The sequence below is a fragment of the Physcomitrium patens genome, chromosome 10 (assembly GCF_059467195.1).
Source record: "Physcomitrium patens ecotype Gransden chromosome 10, ASM5946719v1, whole genome shotgun sequence".
NCBI classification, from domain to species: domain Eukaryota; kingdom Viridiplantae; phylum Streptophyta; class Bryopsida; order Funariales; family Funariaceae; genus Physcomitrium; species Physcomitrium patens.
This window is the reverse complement of record NC_143419.1, coordinates 15,021,994-15,040,675: the sequence shown is the minus strand read 5'-3', so window position 1 is coordinate 15,040,675 and position 18,682 is coordinate 15,021,994. Positions and strand designations below refer to the sequence as shown.

Below are 18,682 nucleotides of genomic sequence, written 5' to 3'. Positions count from 1 at the left end.
AGATTTTACACACCTTTCAATAACTAAGTTGGAAATAAGTACACAAAATTTGAAGAAAATCAAACTTACCAAAGAGAAGATCGAACCTAAATTCCGCTCAAGTATTAGTTGGCCTCTACTCCAATCTGAATATTAAACTTCTAGTGCCAATATCTCCTTCTTGAATGGTTGAATTGCTTCTAAAATATACTTAAATTGTGAAAAATCAAATCTAGTGTCTATATAAAAAAATTCACTTCAATCCAATTATAAAATTGCTCAAGATCTTAAAAATACTCATTGACCTTCAAATTCTGATTTCTGATACCTCAACCTACAAAAACCTCTCCTCGCTTCGATCTAACTATTTAATTGAGCTTAAAATTTTCACACATACTAATGACTAAAAAATCAACACATTTTCTAAAATTCACTTATACACACCTCACAAAATTCAAGAAACCTTCAATTTTGTAAACATATTTTTATTTTTAAAAATCTAATCCAACTAAAAATATTACTAAGTTTGAAAATCTTGTAAAAATTGAATATTAAATCGATTGATATAAAACCAGTGCTCAAAAATCTCTTTACTAGTGTGCTCTCAAATTCTATTCTCCAAACTCTTAAAGAACCCTGGAGTTGCTATAGGTACATAGTTTTGTGCCTTGGAATTTGATTTTAATCCATGTTGTCAACTAGTCCTCTTTGAGTATCAATATTTGATAATTTGAGGTAATTTTTGATTGAACCTATTGATAATTCTCTTCTAAACATATCTAAGTTAATTACTTATCTTATTTTCTTTTATTTGAGGCATTTATGCTCCTATAAAGCAAATAAAAGCCCCTTCTCTGAAAGGCTGCATTAATATCAAACTTTTTATTACCTTCTTATTATTTATCCTTTTTTTTATCACATCTTCCTACTAGGCTCTTCTATAACAACATCTATGTTTTTATTTTTCACCATATAGTTGTGTTACTATATGACAATGCTATTATATTACGTTTGTTCTTGCTTGAGATTGTATTGGGCACCTAGCTAAAGAAGGTAAATAAAAATGCAACAACAATGCTACTAAGTCCAATAGAATCTTAAATAAACTTTAAATAAATCTTAATAATTCTAATTTAGCTTTGAGAAATCAAAAATAAATTTAAAATAAGTTATAAAAGAAACACAAAAAATTCTTAAATTAATTTCAAAGAAAATAATAATTTTTTTAAAAGAAATATAAAAATAAAACTTTAAAGAAATAATAATAATCTTAAAGAAATTTTAAAAATAAAAACTTTTAAAAAAAAAACAAAAAATCTTTTTAAAATATTAAAAATAAAAAATCTAATTGAATCTTAATCAATTCTTAGCTCAAATCCTAAATGAAATCGTAATTGAATCTTAATCAAATTCTAAATCAAATCCTAATGAAACCCTAATAAAATCTTAAATCATAAATAAATCCTAAACAAAATATAATCAATCCAAAGTCAAGTTCTAAACCAAATCTCAAGAAAACCCTAATCCTAACCAAATCCTAGATCAAATTCTAAGTTTTAATCAAATCATATATAAATCCTAAACCAAATCTTATATCAAAATAGAATCTCAATGTTTAATGATTAAATCGTTGTTATTAATTCAAAATTTGTATACTTTTTAATGACTTAGTTAGGAATAAGGACAAGAAAGATAAAATCAATTGCACCTACCAGTTGAAAAAAATGTAATATAATCAAATCAGGTATTGGATGGCCTCCTACTTCAATCTGAATGCTAAAATTCTAATATTAATACATCATTCTTGAACTATTGAATTGCTTTCAAATTTCACCTAAACTTTGGAAATTAAGTCTAATATCCACATAAAAAAATTCACTTTAATTCAATTGACAAATTATTCAAGATCTTTGAAATACTCATTGACCCTCAAATTCTAATTTTTCAAACCTCAACCCATAAAAATCTTTACTTACTTTCATCTAACTATTTCATTGATTTCAAAATTTTCACATACATTTGCAACTAGCATATCAATACTTTATCCAAAATTCACCTACACTTATACCACAAAACTCAAGAAATCTTCAAATTTGTAAAGATATTTTTATTTTTTAAAGTCTAAACTAGATAAGAATATTACTAACTCTGAAAATCTCTTGAAATCTCAGTATTGATTGAATTGATGTAAAAGCAATGTCCACAAATCTTTTCTTAAGTTTGCTCTCAAATTCTACTTTCTAATCTACTAAAAAATTCCACATTTTCCATATGAGTGCCATTTTATGCCTCGGGGTCTGATTTTGACCCAAGTTGACAACTGGTCCACTCTAGGTATCAAATTTTGATAATTTGAAGTAAATTTTGCTTTATCTCATTATTCTCTCTCTCTTAAATATATTTATATCAATTTATTTCTTTATTTATTTTTATTTGGCTCATTTATACCTCTACAAAATAAATGGAAGTCCCTTCTACAAAAAGGCAACATTAAGACTAAATCTTGTACTACCTTCCTATCTTTTATCCTTATTTTTTGACTACATCTTTCTACTAGATTCTTCTATAATAACATTCATATTTTTATTTTTCACTATATAGTCATGCTATCACATGACAATACCATATAGTTTACTTGTTCCACAAGCTATCAACATGTATGACATGGTTAATTTGTTAATTAAGTTTTCAATCTATCAATCAACTACAAATAGATGTAAAATTAAAAACACATCTATAAAGCTTCTAAAAAGCTTTTTTAGAAGATATCATGAAATCAACCTACTTTTATCTACTTCTACTTAATCCTATAAGTAATTATTAGAATAAATATATATGTCCATAACAAAGTTACATTAATGATAATTATAATATAAAGAAAAAAATACCTAAATTTTTTTGTTGTTTATTCCTTAAGCCTAGTCTTATAAAATATTAAAAATAGAATTAATTTACAAATTTTACTAAGAATCACTTAAATAATAACTAAGTATATTGATTTTATATTCAATGTTTATATATTATATTCTTTATAACAACTTTCTTTAGTTTGTGTAAGAAAGTCTTCTATATCTAATATTTTGAGAATAATCAATTTCAATTGGTAGTTGTTGCAAAGTTTCACTTTATAACAAATCCAAGGATATCAAATTAAAAAAATTAAATTATTTTGTAATTGAAGATATTTTTATAAATTTAAGATTGTCAAATTTTTCAAATAAAAAATCTCAATTGATATGTTTTGCAAGCTTATACATTCTTCCAAATATAAATGTGTCAAACTTATCAACTCACAAATATCAATTAATAAATATTACATGCTTTTAGATCCTTATATTTCTAAAGTTATTAAATTCATTAACTAACTAATCTCAATTGATAATTGTTGCAACCATTTATATTTTGAAAAATCTAAGATGATTATACATACAAAAAAAAGATATTATTGATAGTTGTTGCATTTTTTTTCATCTCTATTATTATAAATTTATCAAATTCACCTATTGGCTAATCTCTATTAATAATTATTACAAGTTTTCAAATTTTAACAAATCCAAGATAGTCAAATTTTTAAATTGACCAATCTAATTTGATAATTATTACAACCATTCTAATTTTGATAAAATCAAAGACATTAAAATATTTAATTGATTATTTTTAATCTGAAGTTATAACAAGCTTTCATATTGCAATAAATCCAAAATTATCATATTTACCAAATAAAAAAATATTAATTAGAATATTTTGTAAGCTTATATATTTTTTTAAGTCTAAAGGTGTCAAATTCATCTACTTACTAATTTCAATTGGTAATTTTTGTAAGTTATTATATCTCTAAAATGCTAAGATCTTTAAATTTTTTAATTGGCCAATTTGAATTGGTAGTTGTTGAAAGCTATTATTCTTTGATAAAATCTTAGGTTATTAGATTCATCAACTTGTCAATATCAATTGATAGTTATTGCAAGCTTTTATATCCTCTCAATTCGAAGATTACCAAATTTTTCAATTGGCAAATCTCAATTAAAAGTTATTATAAGGATTTATATCTTGATATATCTAAAGTAGTCAAATTTACAAAGTGGTCAATCTCAACTTATAATTTGTAAAAAATTTTGTATTTCTCCAAAGCCAAAGTTATCAATTTCACAAATCAACCAATCTCAACATGAAGTTATTGTAGGCTTTTACATCTCTACAAATCAAAGGTCATTAAATTCATCAACTTATTAATTTTAATTAGTAGTTATTACAAATTTTTAAAATCTACCAAATTTAAAGTTGTAAAATTTACTAATATTTCAATTTTAATTGGTGGTTGTACTAAGTTTTTTCATCCTTAAAATTCTAAGGTTGTCAAATTCACCAATCAGCCAATTTTAATTAATAATTTTTGCAAGCTTGTATATTTCAATAAATCCAATGTTTTTAAACATATCAATTGTTCAATTTTCAAGAATAATGTTATTAATTTTCTTATATTTATAAAATTAAACAACAACTTTATTTATCTTATTACATATAGAATAATAATTTTTTATACCATTTTGGCTTCTATCTATGACTAAATTTAATCAACTTATTACCTTATAAGATATTTAATAATTAATTATGGAGTTTTTTTAATAAAAGAAAATTAATCAAAGATGAAGGATATGATTGTTATGAATAAAAAATACTACTACATACTAAAAGTAAAATTAAAAATAAGAGTTTAAATAAATTTAAATTATATTTTAAATTATAATATACTTAAATTTTTTGAATCATGGCTCAAAGTTGGACTAATGCAATACCACTTACAAGCATTTTTTGAGCTTTCAAAAAACTTGGTCTCACTTTCTAACTCTTGAAGTTAAAAAATATTTCCACAAATTCAATATATTATGGACAAATGTTTTTTGAGTAATTTTTTTTAATATACATCTTGTTGGTATTGAAATATCAAAAATCAAGATTTCAATTCCTACATTTCAGATTATTCATGAAAAATTAAAACTTATTGAATTTATTTTTAGATTTTTAAAAGAGATGTTTTAGCTTCTAAGCTCCAAATTTTGAGTTATAATTCTTTCTTTTGCTCTTGCAACTCTTCTACTTATCTATAAAAGCTAAAGCCACTATAAAAAAATATTGATTACTAAGTTATTATAATGACTTATTTGCAAGGATCTTGCTTGCTAAGTGCTTTGGGTTGATTAGTAAATGCTCTAATTCTACATGCAATAATATTGGTTGTAGCTTTGAGTTATAAGTTTTTGCTCAATTCATATTAAATGAAGTCCAAAGCATCACCACCTAAGCTACCAATTAGTGTCTCAATTAAAATATTTTTTAATTATTTTAATCCTAATTCCTTATTAGATATAATGATCAAAGATATGTCATGTATCAAGTTTCTACCTTACATATTTAATTGTGATGGTTGTGCTTCTGTTTCTTTTCTATTACTTGAGAAATTTACATTTGTATTTCCAACAAGCAGTTCATCACAAAGTTCATATATATATATATATATATATATATGAACAGTACTCTAGATATTCAATAGTAGTGTGGAAGGGCCAAAAAAGACTCAATACTTTACAATATGGCACTCTTATCAACTCTAAGTAATGCTTATAAGGAATTTACAAGAAGAACTATCAATTTAATTTCTTTAATAGAAAAATCTAAAAGATAGTATAAAAAAATAAAGACATCATAATAGAATTCTAATCAAACTATAATTAAATTCTAATCAAATCTTAACAAAATCTGGATAAAATCTTAATAGAACCTTAATCAAATCCTAATTAAATCCTAATAAAATTCTAATTGAATCCTTAAAAAATCCTAATCAAACCTCAAGTAAATCTTAATAAATCCTAATCAAATCCTAAATAAATTCTACATAAATTTCAAACTTCAATAAATATTATACTAATCAAGATCTTAATTTAAATTTTTGACAAATATCAATTTATTAATTGACAAAAAATACACAAATTTTGAAAAGAATCAAACTTATAAATAAAGAAAAAATTCTCACAATCCTCTTGGATGTCAATCATCTTCTTTATTCAACTTCAATAATAACCTTTAAGCATCAGTATTTTCTTTTAGAAAAATTAACTTATTCATAATATTTTTATAAATATAAAAAATAAAATTTATTATTATTATATTAAAAAAAAAATAATAAATTATTCCTATTATCAAATTACTCAAAATTATACAAATCCTTACTAATCTTCAAATCCAAACTTTAAGATTCTAAATCACTTAAATACCAATCTCGTTTGATTTGACTCTCTAGTTACGCTTAAATTCATTACATACATTTAAGACAACTATGTTTACAAACTTAAAAAATTTCATCCATATATCTATTACAAAACTCTTAAAATTCACCAAAATACAATCTCTTTTATATTTAGCACAAAGTAGAGTCATCCAAAATAATCCTTACTTTGCAAAGCTCTTACAAAGCCATTATACACTCATATCCTTCAAAAACAATTCTTAAAAAAAATCCTATCAAGACTACTCTCAAACCTTGCTCTCTAATCAATGAAAAAAACTCCACCTTTGCTATAAGTGTGCAATTTTGTGTCTTATGATCTGGTTTTAACCCTTATTCATTACAAATAGTCTTTGGATATTTATCTCAGGTTTTTTTGGATAATTTTTGCTAAAAGCTACTCTTTACTTTCATTTAAAGATGCTTATAACGTAATTTTTGCTAACCTATTTTTTTTTTGACTTGTTTATGATTCTATAGAATAAATAAAATTATATTTTTTTTAATCAAAAGATAATATTAGCTTTAAATTATTTTTACTACATCCTTCAATTTTATCTATATTTTTAAAGTAATTAGTTACTATAAGTTATTCTATAATATAATCCTTTTATTTATCTTTTATACAATAACCTTATTATAATACAACAATGTACCATGCTTTAATTCTTATTAGAAAATATACTACTTTTTGCAAGAAGAATTACAATCAATAATCTTTATCTCCCTCATTTGCACATACAATAGAAGAAGCAAAGATAAAGATTTTGTATTTTCAAAGGCAACTCAAAAAAAAGACTCTAATAAGTGCAAGTGCAATCTACAACACATGTGGTATCAAATCCTATGTAGAATGCAACTGACTTCTTCCAAATCCTTCTTAAGAAAGCGTTGCACTTTTCAATTACAGGTAGAGCAAAGATGGAAACTTAATGTGTGGAGGTGAAAGTTGAGAATTTAGGGTCCATATAAATATGCATATTGATGCTCTAGAGTAAAGATGGAAATTGAGAAACAATTGTCATGGTGTGCAAATTGAAATACAACACATTGTCAATTGACCAATTAATCCAAATTGTCATGTGTTGTACTTCAAATTAAATTAATCAATTGACTTTTGACTGACCGAAATGATTGTATTGATCAATTGGAATACTAAGGGAGCCATCCAATATGTCATCAATTGATCAACACAATCATTTTGGTCATATTAGATGACATTTTAGATGGAGAACCAAGAAAAGGAAAACCTTTAGTGAGGAATTTGGTGGAATATCCTTCATTCACTGCAACTGTCAACGAAGAAAAGTCAAGTTGGGAAGGAGAAGCAACTTGTCTCAGATTCTTTTCTTAGATTCTTCAAGATTTTGAAGAGGCGTGAACATAATTTTGGAAGTCTGATTTGAGCAGCATTGATGAGATGGGTTCGAAAGATGCATATCATTCTCATCAGAATGGATTGATTGATACAGAAACTATTTGACAAGGTTGTGTAATTAGTAGTCAAGTACGTAATTAGCAAGAGTACAAATTCCAAGATTATATTTGTCGCAAGGCTATTTGAGAGCAGCTCTCTCCGAAGATGAAGGGCATCCAGAGGTGAAGAAAGCTTCAATCCGTGCTACAATCGCATCCAATGAGGTATGGTGTGTCTGCTGTTTTACACCTAGAGACTGTAGAAACTCAGGAATTAATGCTGCTTCCGTTGCCAAAATCGAGTTAGAACATTCGTTTCCAGCGATGGCGGGATGTTTAAGATTGGAAGAGACCTCAGAGACAGCTCGTAGTCGAGGTTGTTGTGGTTGAGATGTATTTTACCATGTCATGACTGTCAAAGGTACAATGGAACCAAGCATTACAAAAGGTTTCGGCTGATCTTTGAATTGCATCGACATACATCTCACGTGATCTGTCCTGACATACGTTATTGACACGGACATGCAACTTACACAAATATGACCTGGCAGTGATATTTCTCACCATCCACATTGACACTATACTTCAGTGCTAGTGTCTTGTCTTCACGTGCTCGATTTTGTGATGACGGCTCAAATCAGACACTGAATACTCCTCACTCGCACCATCCCGTCCTTTACAGTATTCATCTATGAAAAGATGATCATAAACTACGCTGTTCTAAGTTTGGAAGTTTGCTTCTAAAAAGCCTTTTTCACTGCACATGAAACTCCGTTGTGTTGACTATCTTCAAATTGAACAAGGCACAAAATGAATATCATTCGAAGTGATCATAGAGATTTATGCAAGACTTAAATACTTTCCTACGCACACTAACGCCGAGGAAGGTTAGCCTGCTGGCGATGACGAACGCAACCAACAAGATAATTTTAATTAAAGTGCATTGGTATTGAAGTAAACAAAACGAGAAAACCAATCAACCATAAACAAATACGCATATACACACACACATACAAAGAGAGAAAAAAGAAAACTTAGTGCAAGTGTGGAGAGAGGTGAAGTGGTTCACACAATAACCCCCAATAACACATCTCAGCGCACCAGGTCAAAATAAACTCATTTACATCCAAGATATACAAGATATACCCTCAGGTGGATTCACAAAGTGCAGATGCTGTTGCGGCTCAACTATAACAACCAACCTCTGGCCTACAACCTCGTAAAATGCATACTACATCAATCCACATTTGGCTGAGGAGTAAGACGAATGTAGCTTTTCCCAGACGGGACTTCCACAGTCTCAAAACCCTTCGGGAACTTCTCCTTGGCAGCTTCATTAGAGAGGGAAGGCACGACCATGCACTTGTCTCCCTGGTTCCAATTGACAGGGGTAGCAACGCTATAATTGGCAGTGAGCTGAAGCGAGTCAATCACACGCAAAACCTCATTGAAGTTCCTCCCGGTCGTAGCTGGGTACAAGATTGACAACTTTAGCTTCTTGTCTGGGCCGAAGATGTACACTGCCCTCGCCGTCAAAGGAACACCCTTGCCATCAATTTCCTCGGGATCCAGCATCCCAAACTTCACAGCGAGTTCCCGAGTCGGATCGGCCACGATAGGGTAGCTGACCTTAGCACCTGGGGTGTAACTCTCGATATCAGCAATCCAGCCCTTGTGCGACTCCACATCGTTGCACGACAACGCAATCACCTTCACCCCGCGCTTCTCAAACTCCGGCAGAAACTTCCCTACGGCTCCGAGCTCCGTGGTGCACACGGGCGTGAAGTCGTTGGGGTGCGAGAACAAGATAGCCCAGGAACCATCAATGTACTTGTGGAAGTCGATTGTCCCGTGCGTCGAGTCCGCCACGAAGGATGGCGCTGTGTCGCCCAACTTCAATGCCATGGCCACGACTCACAAGCTCCGCTCGGCAGTTACTGGATCAATCGACCAAAAGCTTCGGAAGCTCGACACCGCGCTGCAACAGAGAAAGCGATTACTGTCGCAAAGAGATATCCACACCATTTTGTGACGTTCGATAATTCCGTAGAACCCACGGAAACCGGTCGCCGTGTTTATCCTTTTACCGGGAATAGACGTCATCCCAGCTACTGCCATTCTCTGGTCATCATAATTTCTAATATTAGCTACAATTGAAACTCACTAGTCTATCCGACACGATTGATACCATGCATCGAGAGGTCCCGCCCCGTCTCTCCACTCGTGATGGCGACAATCAGAAATAGATATTTTGACAGAGTTCCTGCACACCCCGGACAGTTCCAGAATGTGTGTTACGTGGTGGATGGAATACGTACTCGTTCGCCCATCTCGACACCTATACTGTAGATGATGATGACTGTGAAACTCAATGTCTGAGTCAAGTCTGAGTCACTGACAATGTGCTGAAAGCCATTCTGGTTTTGACACCCCCCCCTGGGCTTCTCTTGCAGGGATGTCCTCCCAATTGAACATCCTTCATGACGTCCATCCACTGTGCCTTGGGTAGCCTGCTGCTACACACAAGGTCTAACAAGACAAATATTGTGTGTGTATATATATGTATATATGCCTATGAACCAATACTAAATTGACCCAAATAAATCTTAAATCAACTTATATTTGTTCATACCATCTTGTACCATGTCAAGCATTGAGAATTTGCAATCCAACTCCTAAAATCTCTTTCACAACACCAAGATTCTCAACTCTTTTTGAGCAATCTCTGGTGGACCAATAATGTAAAGCCATGGTGAATTGTTGAGCTTTAAAACAAGTGACACACCAGATTGGAATAAAAAGGAAAGAGAAGCAATGAAAGGGCAGGTGGGTGGGAGCAAAACAAGCATGAAATTTAAGCCACTCAGCAAGGGGAGAATATGATTTCTTTTTAAAGTACTAATTGTTTGGAGGAGCACATATACCTTCGGATATATCAGATATCAATGCAAACATTGTCTTAACAATGCATAAATATTTAAAAACTTAAGACAGTAATGTAGAGATTTATAGTTTCCATTGTCATTCACATCTAGTATTGTGAAAATAGTTTGAGGGATGCTTAAAACAATATGTCAAAAAAAACACGTTTTATTTATACGTACTTTTCTGCACTATGGCAGTGAGGTGAATGTTTTAAAGCACTAAAAGTCCAAATAAACATGATCAGATGCAAGCAATGGCTATGTAATTAGGTGATCACATAGGCACCATTATCCAAAAAATAAATAAATAAATAAATAAAATGAAGAAGAAAAAGAAACAACCATAGAATTACAAAAGAGACTCATAAGATTGTATGGAGTATGTAGCAGAGTGCTAAGACTATTAAAAGTAATATTTATGTTTAAAAAAGACAATAAATATTTGAATTATGGATATATATATATATATATATATATATCCATAATTATTGTCTTGAATAAAATCATAAGTTTTAATTCGCAAAAATAAAAATTTAAAATTTTCATAAAGAAAAAAAACTTATTAATATAAATATAAACATACACATGTTTAATATTTTCAAAGAAAATATATCATATGATTAGTAAAATAAAACATAATTAAAAAATCGATATACTATTTTTAAAATATTTTATTGCTAAATCCTGAGCAACAAAATGAGATATTTGAAAGTGCTCACAATCGTCTGATGTTTATCAAAATTTTCGTTGTGAGATGGTTTCTTGCAAAGATTTTGATATATATATATATATATACACACACACACACACATATACCAATATATATATATATATATATTTATATATACACACACACACATATACAATATATATATATATACACATATACAATATATATATATATATATATATATATACACATATACAATATATATATATATATATATACACATATACAATATATATATATATATATATATATATACACATATACAATATATATATATATATATATATATATATACACATATACAATATATATATATATATATGTATGATTCTTTTGAAATATCAAAAAAAAGAAATACTAGATTGACAATCAGTTTGTATGTAGTCTTGCATTTTGTGAAATACTTTCAGTCACTCGAACTTTGGTTCACTAAAGAACACCTCGTCGGAGCTTCCTGGTTAAACTTTTGTCGTACATCGTTGGTATTTCAAACGATGGTGGATCTCGTTCGGTTTCCGTCGACGCATTTGGTTGCAATCGCACCTCGAAACCATGAACATGACTGCTCAGGTCGTCTAATCGGACACTTCTGAGCACACCAGCAATATATGAAATGGCCGGGCTCAGAATTTTTTTGTTCAGGAAATATTTCCGATTGCCACAGAGCAATTTCAATTGTAGATTGTAGTTTTTGTCGGGCAATTTGGGCGATAACTCATTTGCTGCGGCGCAATGTACATTTAGGGCAATGAATTTTGCATGAAATGGAGGTGGCGGGGAGAGGATAGGTTGCTGACATTGGGGACATATTTCCTTTCACGTAATTACGGAAGATTGTGGGAGGAGTACGGATGGCTGGAATTTTTTTGACAGTGTAAGTTGGTTTTCAGCATTGCATTTGATTTCACCTCATCGTTGCAAAGACGGAGTGAAATGGATGCAGCAAGTGGTGAAGTGATAGAGGTTGAGCTCCAGAATGGCGTTGTTATCATAGAAGGGAACAATGGCGTGTTCATGGAGCCTGTGCGTGTACTCAACTCTGGTTACGATATGCACGATGTGAAGTTCGAGCGCTACTATTCCCGTGCTTTCTTTACTTCTGTCTCTATGCCATCTTCTGGAGTTACGAATGAGGGCAGTGACACCAGGAAGAGGAAAAGAAAAAGAGTGTACAATCTGAATGAGAAAGAAGTCCTTGCTGAAAATCGTCACCAAGTGAGTCTTTCCGTTTCTTTCAGAATGTTCACAAGTATTAATCTGGCTAGCAAGTCCCAGTCTAACATACTTGTTACGGTTTGCCGTGTTATTTTCTCTGTGATATTTCCGCCATCGTTGATTTAGTAGATGGATTCCATCGTGCTACCTTTTGTATTGATAGCCACTGTGTTTCCTGTACGTGCTTCCTTTTTTGTACGGAGTGTTGAATTATATTGTGTAACTAGCCTAAGCGGTAGCGAGGTTCCACAAACTAATATATGCTATTAATGTAGGTTTGAAACATACTGCATGAAAATGTCTACCTTTTATCAAAGCAGGTGGAGGTATGTTTCAATTAGTCAGGCTGGAGGGAAAGACTTTCAATAAACGTCTCTGTATGATATTTCTTATTATTTATTACAGCTGTATGAAGATACATATGGTGATGACATACATTCATGGTCGTAGTAAAAGATGTATGGTTTGGAGTTGCAGGAAGTGAGATCGGTCATACTGAAGGCACATGAAGCGTTTCAGGCAACTGTTGCACCCTCCCTTCGAAATTATATCACCTTTGATGGCCGCGACGACTGTGTCCCTTCTCCTAGTAAAAGTTGTTCAAGTATGCAGAATCTAGGAATAGAAGAAGGTGAAGTGAATTTTGTGGAGCTGGCGGCCTTGTGGCAGGCCCCGTTGTACGAATTCTCTTTTTCAAAAGGTATTGATGGTCAGTCGAGGATCTTTGCTGCATATGAAGCTTTGAAGTGTGTGAGAATGTGTTGAGTTGGTTTGTGTTAGAAAATATTTAGAAGGGCATTTGATGTCCCTCGCAAATATAGATTTTACATGAAAGTCGTAATGGGGTTGTAAAACACATCTTGCCTTGCTCTTGGCGCGCAGTTCAGCAGGTTCATTATATGTAATTATCGACCAGCACTGATTACCTAAAGATTTACTTGCATGTTCCTCTTTAGCTACTAATCATTACGCAGAAGCTAATTTTCGTAGTTCTCGACTAAGAACTATGGCACGATTAAGAGTCACTGATGTTTAGTGGTAGTGTTGTCCAGGGCAGGTTGATTGCGAGGAAGAGGAGTCACGCACAACTCCAATGTTCAACACAATTATCAAAAGTTCAAGCAGAACATCTGAAGTAGCTGAATGTGGGGCGTGCAAGTATCTACTACCTAAATCGTGCACGTTTCTTATTGTAAGTAACCGATTTCTATTTTAACATTGGTTTCCTCATTAACTTTTCCTTTATTTTTTTAGATTATTGTCGTCGCTGCTATTATCCTCAATTTGACAAACTCGCTGCACAGTTGTGTACATCAAGTTATTGATATATCGGTGACTGTTATTATTATTTTTTAATATATCGTCTCTCATGACAGTCGGACATATCTGAGGTGCATCGGCTCATTCCAGGTGAAAAGCCTCTCTGCTGATTTCTGTCCTGTTCGTCATGTGTTTTTTTGTAATTTGTGGCTTTTGTCCATGAGTCTTTTCTTCTCCATCACATGAATTCTTATTTCTTTCGTTCCCTGAATTACCTCTGTTTATCACACTCATGATCATGGGCGTAATGCGTCTCTTTTATATTCAGACACAAAAGCCGTACAGAAAATGACTTCTGCGACTCATATTATTAATCTTGCTTTTACTATAATGGAAAGGGCTCTAAGAATTTATAAATGATAGTAGGTGACTCGAAAGACGGATTCAATCTTATGGTTATTGATCCTCCCTGGGAAAATAAGAGCGTCCATCGGAAATCTCTGTAAGTCAACGTCTGAAAATATTTGGATTCTTGCTTAGATTGTCTTGCTTTATTATTATTGATCTGACAAACTGCGGGAACTGCACACTGAAACTATGAATCGCAATGCGTTGAATTGTGCAACTTTTTATGCAGATACCCTACTCTACCAAATAAATATTTGTTATCCCTGCCAGTCAAGCAACTTGCTCATGCAGATGGGGCGCTTGTGGCATTGTGGATTACCAATCGTGAGAAGCTGCGTCACTTCGCAGAAACGGAACTTTTTCCAGCTTGGGGAGTAAAAATGGCTGCTGTTTGGTACTGGCTCAAGGTGAGTGTACCAAATCCTTGTGATTGATTTATTTTGTTCTGCATGTATATTGATATGGACTATCCACGGTTTGTAGAGCCTCGTGTTCCTCGAAATCTATGAAGATGTTTTTAGGTCGAAAATTTTCATTGTCACGTTGCTGGAGTGCCAATTCCGTTTTTGTGGATGATGCCAGAAGTTACGTTGCCTGGATCATTTAGATCTGACTTGTATTGCCTTAGTGCGGTAATCGAAGTCTGCAATTGCTATGTTCGCATTTCCGCATTCTCATAGTTGTACTTTGAAGGTGACAGTAGAGGGTACAATGGTGAGTCCACTGGATTTGGCTCATCACAAGCCATATGAATGCTTGCTTCTTGGGTATTTACCCAGCAAAATAGGCTCAACATCAGAGGAGGTATGGAGTTCTTTTTCGCTGCCTTAATGCTCAATCCTAATAATTCTATACCATTTTCCCCACTTTCAATGATACACCGAATCATATGCTACGTGCTACGACTAAGACTGCCTTGATTGATATTTTTAGTTGTCACAATTGTGGTTCTGCAGAGCGTGCAATTCACAGGTTCAAGAGAGCACGCAGATCTGCCCGATAAATTCGTTCTCATAAGTATACCTGGGGACCATTCCAGGAAGCCGCCATTGAAATGTACTCTATCTCTAAATATGTTTGCTCTTCATGTCTTCCATTCATTTTTCACTTGCGGCAAGTAATCTATTCAATTAAGATTGACATTGCTGAATAATTATGATTATTTGAGAGCCTTATTATTTACCGCGCACACCCCCAGGCGTCCTTCTTCAGATACTTTGCTCCCTTGAGAAGGTGCTAGTAAAATGCTTAGGTTTTTCACTATGTATCTAGGCTTTTTGTGTACAGAGCGTGGTACTTAATCCGTGGATTGTGAACCTCGCAAGTATGTGATTATTTCTGGTTGCTGAAACATTATTGATCTGAACAAATGCCACAGCACTTCTATCGAAGCACATACCGGGACAGAGGCATGCTGAGAGAGGCTTGGAGTTATTTGCAAGGGAGTTATCTGCTGGTTGGACATCATGGGGTAATGAACCTCTGCGGTTCCAACATCTGAACTACTTCCGTGAAAGATAAATGTTTTACCGTTTGGAAACTTGGCGATGATCTGCGAATGCATTGCTATGGTTTTCTTACGTCTTCAATTTCCCTGTTTTTTTGTAATATAGGCAGATAGGACGTGTGTCATCTGATAGCATCTTACGCTAGACTCGACGACTGGTTACCTCTCGAAGAGGCTCGCGTTCTTGTTGTCCTTATTATTGCGATATGATCTACACCTGGTTGGGGTTTCATGGACAATCGCACATATTGCGACACTCTAATTACTTGATTCTTCTCTGCACATTTTGGCAATGTTCAATTTTACTGGATCATTTTTGCACTGTGTAACGAAATCACAATTTGGATTGGCCTTTGATGACATGAAATCAACTCCCACAATCTGCTTGAAGCCCAGAACAGGGTTGATTAGAAGATTTCGTGGCAGACACGCATGCTGACTATGCTTCAAGTTAAGTATTGATAGCCAGATCTTTCAACATTATGAATTTGGACAAACTTTTCATGAGTCTTCTCATTCAATTTTATTATTACAGAATTTTTTTTTTGATATTTCTCCATCTTAGATTAGATTTAGTTTTTATTTATTTACGTATTTTAATAGATTTCCTTCTAAGTTAATTTTTAAAAAATCAAATGTGAATCAGTTTAATTGAATTTTTCTTCAATTAAAATTTTCTTTAATATTGATGTGTTATCACTATTATTCAGTATGATTTGTCTACGAGAATATAACCATCGAGGTTGCATTTTTCAAGTTATAACTAGAATTCAATTTTCAATGAACAACACATTATGGTATAAATATCTTGTGATTATAAACTTTGATGAGAGTTCGAGAAAAATATGATCATGCCCTTCAAGTCAATGTAACTGATTGACATTGAATATAGACTCAATTCTGAAAAATAATGTCTCTGTTTTAAAAGGTTGTAAGAATACATAAATGTTCTACAAAAGTTCTGAAAGTTTTACAATTTAATTTTTATATTTATGTGGTGTTTAAATGTCATGTGAGTATTGCCTTGAATTTAAAATTTTAATATTATACATATATACATATATATATATACATATTTTTACAAAGTCATTTTTCTGCATAAGTCAAATCCAAATCATATTTTCTTATGCATATTTAAAATTATTTTTTTAAAGAATAATACTTTGCTAATACTATTTTTTCTTTTATTATTTACTCAAAAAGTAACCATAAAAGTAAAACATTCAAACATTATTTTTCTAAAGTTATATTTTTAAATATAATTCTATTGATTAAAATACTATATTAAGTTTACAATAAATATTTAAAAATTAAAACACAATATCAGAATTCATATAAAATTTGCAAGAAATATGTTTGAAGTAGAAGGTATTTAAAAGCAAGATATTAATTAAAGTTTACAAAGGCTGTTGTTGTTCTTAGCAAAAAACATTATATTTTCTTAAAAATTGATATTTCAAAAACAATATTGATAGTTGATCATTTTTCAAATTAGTATCTTAGTAATTTTTATTTTCATCCATTCATGGATTTCAAAGAACTCTTATTTTTTTGGATGAGCTACTATGGCCAATCTTGCACTTTTTATATTCATCTAGATTTTGCACTACACTCTAGCTGCCTTGGAGCAATGGACAAGCATTAAAATAGGCAAAATTTAGACTTGTACAATAAATGAATGAAATTTGTTGATAAAATCCTATTAAAGTAGATGTTTTTCCATATTGGTTGATTGTATCTTTAATGCTATTGAAATAAATATAATTAAACCAAAATAGCAAAGAAAAATAGATAACTATATAAATATATATAAAAGAGAAAAATATTAGATCATATGTATGTATGTGTGTGAGAGAGAATACCATATTATATATGTGTGTATATATGTGTGTATATATGTATATGTAAATTATTGAAAATAATTGAGAATAAATTAAGACCAATTGTAATATATTATATAATAAAGATTAATAAATTTAATTAAAAATGTAATACTTTTATAAAAAAGAATCGTCTTTTTACTCTATAATAAAATTATATAATCTAATTTTATAAATTTTAATTTATTTCTAAAAAACACTATAATTTTTTTGACATATAAAGATATAATATTAATTTAATATATATCTATACATCTATTAATATAATTCCTAAAATAGGGATTTAAAATTAAACTATCATTTTTTTGTATTATTTTCTATTTAATGCTTATATATAGATATATTAAATACATAAAATAAATAATTCTATAACTAGATATATAATGCATACAACTTTTTTTTAAATATCATAAAGCTACAAAATCTCTCTCTCTCTCTCTCTCTCTCTATATATATATATATATATATATATATATATATATATATATAACTATATATCTATAAATAAAAATTTAATTTAAATTAAAAATTTATAAGATATTTATAATTATGGTTTTTAAAAATATCTTTATTTTTCTTAAAAATTTAAAATAGATTATTCTATATTGAGGCCAATAAAACATTATTCAATAAAATAGAAATTAAAAAAATGGTTGAAAAAGATTCTACTAGAAAAAAGGTTGTTTGCTTTTCTTCAAAAACAAATAGAACTATAATTATGCTTTGAATTTATAATGGGAAATAAATAAAATTAATCGATTAAAAAAATAATCAAATTAGTTTAGATCTTTAGTGATAATATACATTTTAAAAATATTTAAGAAGTTTATATGTTTAAATTTCTTCCTTTTGTTTAGAATGTCTACCATATCAAAATAAGAAATCAAGTATTTACAATTATATAGATTTTATAGATTCTATAGATTTTTTATGTTTTCATTTATCTGATCTTATCAAAATAATAATATCATGGTTAAAGTATCATTTATTTTTGGCATTTTAATTCTAGAAATAAATAATGACTTTAAAATATAAATAATTTTTTTATATTTCTAAAAATTCTTCTATCAAAACAAATAA

General features: G+C 30.5%; 2 protein-coding genes across 3 annotated transcripts; one reads left to right on the top strand and one right to left on the bottom strand.

Annotated features, from left to right (window-relative positions):
• Positions 1-8,783: 8,783 nt before the first annotated feature.
• Positions 8,784-9,666, bottom strand: LOC112287677 (uncharacterized). The gene has a single exon (XM_024530939.3). The coding sequence runs from the start codon at positions 9,581-9,583 to the stop codon at positions 8,915-8,917; it is 669 nt and encodes a 222-aa protein (XP_024386707.1). The 5' UTR covers positions 9,584-9,666; the 3' UTR covers positions 8,784-8,914.
• A 2,248-nt stretch (positions 9,667-11,914) lies between these two features.
• Positions 11,915-16,004, top strand: LOC112287676 (methyltransferase-like protein 2). Of its 2 annotated transcripts, none has more exons than XM_024530938.2 (9): positions 11,915-12,547; positions 13,025-13,247; positions 13,600-13,739; positions 13,924-13,957; positions 14,234-14,309; positions 14,445-14,622; positions 14,909-15,019; positions 15,172-15,271; positions 15,594-16,004. In XM_024530938.2, the coding sequence occupies exons 1-9, from the start codon at positions 12,266-12,268 to the stop codon at positions 15,734-15,736; spliced, it is 1,287 nt and encodes a 428-aa protein (XP_024386706.1). In that variant the 5' UTR covers positions 11,915-12,265; the 3' UTR covers positions 15,737-16,004. The 2 variants fall into 2 exon arrangements, with proteins under 2 accessions (XP_024386706.1, XP_024386705.1); XM_024530937.2 differs by having other exon boundaries at positions 14,231-14,309.
• The last annotated feature ends 2,678 nt before the right edge of the window (positions 16,005-18,682 follow it).